A 5,000-nucleotide genomic window follows, 5' to 3' on the forward strand; every position below is an offset into this window, starting at 1 on the left:
GAAATACTCCAGGAGTATGAAAAACCCTCCTATGGGTATAGATTAGGTTAAAACTTCTCTTTGCCTCAACATTTCTCCCTCCTCCCGATAAATCACATAGTTCTTCCTTCGGCAGGTACAGCCCGAAGTGCACAAGGATCGAGTACGAGAACCCCAATGAGCGGAAGCCGGTGTCTGTCGAGGTGGAGGACGAGGGGCTCCTGGTGACCTGTCGCGTCGGGGACATCGTCATCTACAAGAACGTCCACGTCTTCATTCAACGCCACAAGCTGAAGGAGGACCGGACGAACCCGGAGCAGTACCTGAATCTCCTGGAGGATGTGATTACGGTCTCCGGGAACAAGTCTTCGGGAGAAACCCTCGTGGATGTTAGCGGGGGCGGGGGCGTGGTCGTCCTTACGGTCGAGGGTAACTCGACCACCAACTACAGTAACTGTGATAAGATCTACAACAGCACAAGTGCGAGGTGCAGGGTAGTCGGCCCGGGTAGTCAATGTGATACAAAAGACAGTGTCAGCAATGGTAGTCACTGTGGTAGTAGTTTTAAGGGGAATCATTCCAGTAGTGGTGACGTTAGTAGTACGACTAGTCATTCCAGTAGAACTATTTCTGACGACAAGGTTGAGGTAAGGGTCAGTGTAGGAGTCGGAGGAGAAGGAGGAGGAGAAGGAGGAAAGAGGACACAAGGAGGTCCAAAAGATTCGTTTCAGAATGAAACGTCGAATCATATCACGAATCATCCGAAGTCTGGCGCGAACAGATCCTCGGACAGTGATGTTCCTTTTCTTCCCAAACTCGGGAACCGGAAGCTATTGAACATTCTTGTAGAAGGAAAAAGAACTTCCTCAGGGCCCCAGGAGCCCAACATAACTACGAACAGTTTAGTTACTAGTAAAGCTAGTTTAGGGAACGCGAATCACTCCGAAAGGTTTAGTGAACGTGTCTCAGATGGAGCCTTGATCGGGAGACTTAGCCAAGAACGGAAAGAGCTCCTCCCAAGTGCCAGAGAAAAGAGTGCCAATTCAGTGCCAGTGAATGTGAGAGTGCCAGAAGTGAGCCTTAAGGAAGACCGGCGGTCAAGTAACGAAGCAGAGAGATCCCAGAAGTCCCATAACGTAACGAAACCAACACAAAAATCAAATAACAAAAACAAAACAAGCCACGAAACAAAACAAACGCAAGATTCCAACGACCAAGCAAGCAAAACAAAAGAACCCTCCACTACGCCAAAAGCAACAACAACACAAGAGTCGAGCAATGAAACAAAGACAACAGGGGGATCGGACAACGACGCGAAGAGAGCACAGGGGCCGAATACGAAAACAGACCAAACTGGTAATAAGAACGATACCCAGGCGAAGGAAAAGGAGACCCCTCGCAGGGAGAATGACCACGCAAACCACGGAGGAAAGGGAACCAAGCCTAAGAGAAAGATGAAACCAAAGACCCCGAGAGCCCCTGGCGAGTTCGAGCCTCTGAGTGTCATCGTCTTCGGGACAGATTCCGTATCACGCCTTAATCTCCTCCGGCACATGCCCATGACCCACCGGTACCTGACGGAAACCCTCGGGGCTATAGACTTCGGAGGATTCAACAAGGTGGCCGATAACACCTTCCCGAACATGGTCGCGACACTCAGCGGGTTTTCTGAAGAGGAGCTAAAGAACCACAGCTGCATGCCCAAGGGAGAGAACGCGGAGAAGTTTGATGAGTGTCCCTTCGTTTGGAGACAGTTCGAAGAAGAAGGATATGTAACTGCTTATATCGAGGTAAGTCTATGAAGGTGAGGAGTGTACGCCAAGAGGCGCTGAGTAGCTGCGGCCGAAGCCGTCACCTTTGCTCTATTATGCACTTTCCTCTAAGCATACGGCTGATAATCCTTGAAATTTGTTTTCTAAGGTTCTGAAACCTTGTTTATGTTGAGTCCATGAAAATGCAACGTTTATTATTAAGCATTTGGTTACTTTTCTTTTTTTTTTGCTGAGGATTTTTCAGAGAAGAAAATACATCTATGTACCATCTAAAGATTATCTGCTATTATAGTTACATTGAAGAGTGGTATAACTTTTAGTTGTGACTGTGCTGAAGAGTCTGCTAGTAGGACTTTACTAGAGATAACCAATTCACTTAAAGCTATTACATCCACATGTAAGATGTAAGATAAAACAGCGCACGACAGTGCCGTGAGATTGTCCACAAGTACAGAAGCGCTGGTAAACTAGTCCATAATAACAGCATACAACCACATTCTAGAAATTCTTGCGGTTTATCCATTTGATTGGTCCCCATCGGGTCGGACCGGTGAAGATCTACCCTGTAGTTAGACTAAATACTAACATGTTTCAAACACGTTTCTTTTTTAGTTAAACCAAACTAACATGTTTCAAACTCATTTCTTTCTTTAGTTAGACCAATCTAACATGTTTCAAGCGCGTTTCTTCTTTATTTAGACCAATCTAACATGTTTCAAGCGCGTTTCTTTCTATAATTATCCTAAACTATAATGTTTCAAGCCAGTTTCTTCCTCTAGTTAACCTAAACCAACATGTTCCAAGCCCGTTTCTTTCTTTAGTAAGCCTAAACTAGCACATTTCAAATTAGTTTCTTCCTTTAGTTAGCCCAAACCAACATGTTTCAACCTCATTTCTTTTCTTGAACTCCAGGTTTATCTGTGGAGGAGGGGGTGTTATGTCTTTGACTGGTTCCCACCTGGTAGGACCCATGAGGGACCAGCCTGTAGTTAGACCAAACCAATATGTAAGCCCGTTTCTTCATTTAGTTAGCCTAAACCAACATGCTTCAAGACCGTTTCTTCCTTTAGTTAGCCTAAAACAACATATTTCAAGCCCATTTCTTCCTTTAGCTAGCCTAAACCAACATGCTTCAAGACCGTTTCTTCCTTTAGTTAGCCTAAAACAACATATTTCAAGCCCATTTCTTCATTTAGTTAGCCTAACCCAACATGCTTCAAGCCCGTTTCTTCCTTTAGTTAGCCTAAACCAACATTTTTCAAGCCCATTTCTTCATTCAGTTAGCCTAAACCAACATGCTTCAAGCCCGTTTCTTCCTTTAGTTAGCCTAAACCAACATATTTCAAGCCCATTTCTTCCTTCAGTTAGCCTAAACCAACATGCTTCAAGCCCGTTTCTTCCTTTAGTTAGCCTAAAACAACATATTTCAAGCCCATTTCTTCCTTTAATTAACCTAAGCCAACATGCTTTAAGCCCATTTCTTTCTTTAGTTCGCCTAAAACCACATATTTCAAGCCCATTTCTTCATCTAGTTAACCTGAACCAACATGCTTCAAGCCCGTTTCTTCCTTTAGTTCGCCTAAAACCACATATTCCAAGCCCATTTCTTCCTTTAGTTAACCTAAACCAACATGCTCTAAGCCCATTTCCTACTTTACTTACCTTAAACCAAAATGTTTGAAGAGCCCGTTTCTTTTTCGACCTCCAGGACGCTCCGTGGATGGGCATGTTCCATTACATGCATAACGGCTTCGTGGTCCCTCCAACCCAGTACTACGGGAGGCCGTTCTTCCTCGCCTCCGAGAAAGAGATCGGGACCCACAGGAGAGGAAACGCCAATATGTGCCAAGGGAACCAACTGAGCCTGCAGGTGGGTTGGAAGTGAAATATGACCCTACGCGTGGGTGACCGAAAGCCTAAAGTTGTGTGCGGTTAAGTTTTGTGGGATTTTTGTAACACCTCTACGAACCGGAGTCACATATAATACTTGCAGGTGCGTTGGAAGCTAGATTAGGCCCTACTCGCGGGTTGCCGAAAACCTAAAGTTGTATAAAGTCAGTACTTTTTTTTCACCTCTATGGACCAGAGTTACACATAATGCTTGCAGGTGCGTTGCAAGTGAAATCAAATCTTCCACATGGGTTACCGAAAGCCTAAAGTTTTCTGCAACCTCAAGACGTTCCAGGGATCTTAGTGACCACCTCTACGGAACAGAGTGACGTATCATTTTTTTTTTTTTTTTTTTTTTTTAGGGATTAGGCTCTACTTAAAGAAGGATACCCATACGGATCAGAGGTATACAGCATTGTTTTATGACTGGAGATTTCCAGTCAATGAAGAATGTTGATCTTATTCTAGCTCTTATCCTCCTTCCTTTCTGATCTCCTCCTTAATTTTTTTCCGTCGCGTAATGAATAACCACGAGTTTCTAGAATACAATATTGGTGTGTACCATAGGAAAAAAAAAGTATCTTTACCTTCTTCCTTTTTTGGGGAGACGAACCAAACTGAGCACCCGCCACGTAGAATTAGAAGAATCTGCTGTATAGCTTTCCCCCATCCCCCATTTCCCCTATTCCCCTATTTTTCATAATTTCTTCCATTTCCCCATCCCCCATTTCCCCCATTCCCACATTTCCCCTCATTTCCCCCATTCCCCCATATCACACTCCCCATTCCCCATTCCCCATTCTCATTTCCCCCATTCCCCCATCCCCCATTACCCCTCATTTCCCCCATTCCCCCATCCCCCATTTCCCCCTTTCCCCCTCTATTCCCCCATTCCCCCATCCCACACTCCCCCATCACCCCATTTCCCCCAGCAGACGATGGAAAGATCTGCAGCTACGTGCAGAAACTTTTGTTAGCTCGGAGTCTTTGTGTAAACTTTACTTCGAAAGAAAGAAAAAGAAAAAGAAAAAGAAAAAAACACATCGCGCTTCGGTCTATAATTGGCTGGAATTCTAGGAGAGAAATTGTATTTTTTTTGTGTGTGTGTGTGCGATTATTAACAAAAATTATACTCTATCAATGTTTATTTTAGCTACGCGGTTTTGTTGATTTACACTAAATTGCATTTTTTTTTTTTTTTTTTTTTGTGGTTCAAAGTTTTGCAAGTTTCTTTGTCTTTGGTCAAATATTCTATATCATTTTGTTTTCTTTACCAATTTTTATATACATTTTAAAATTCTATATTTATCTTTGTAGTTATCTTTCTAGTTATATTTTGCATATATCCTTTTATTTATA

General features: G+C 43.4%; 1 protein-coding gene across 1 annotated transcript in view; it reads left to right on the forward strand.

The window, feature by feature from the left end:
• The window catches only part of LOC143035823 (uncharacterized), a 26,951-nt gene that overhangs the window by 15,184 nt on the left and 6,767 nt on the right, over window positions 1-5,000 (forward strand). The window contains exons 4-5 of the mRNA XM_076202837.1: window positions 116-1,769; window positions 3,460-3,621. Coding sequence (XP_076058952.1) covers window positions 116-1,769; window positions 3,460-3,621 — 1,816 coding nt within the window. The remainder of the gene's footprint in view (window positions 1-115; window positions 1,770-3,459; window positions 3,622-5,000) is intronic.

The sequence above is a fragment of the Oratosquilla oratoria genome, chromosome 19, assembly GCF_046742065.1.
Source record: "Oratosquilla oratoria isolate Oo_2021 chromosome 19, ASM4674206v1, whole genome shotgun sequence".
Taxonomy (NCBI): Eukaryota; Metazoa; Arthropoda; class Malacostraca; order Stomatopoda; family Squillidae; genus Oratosquilla; species Oratosquilla oratoria.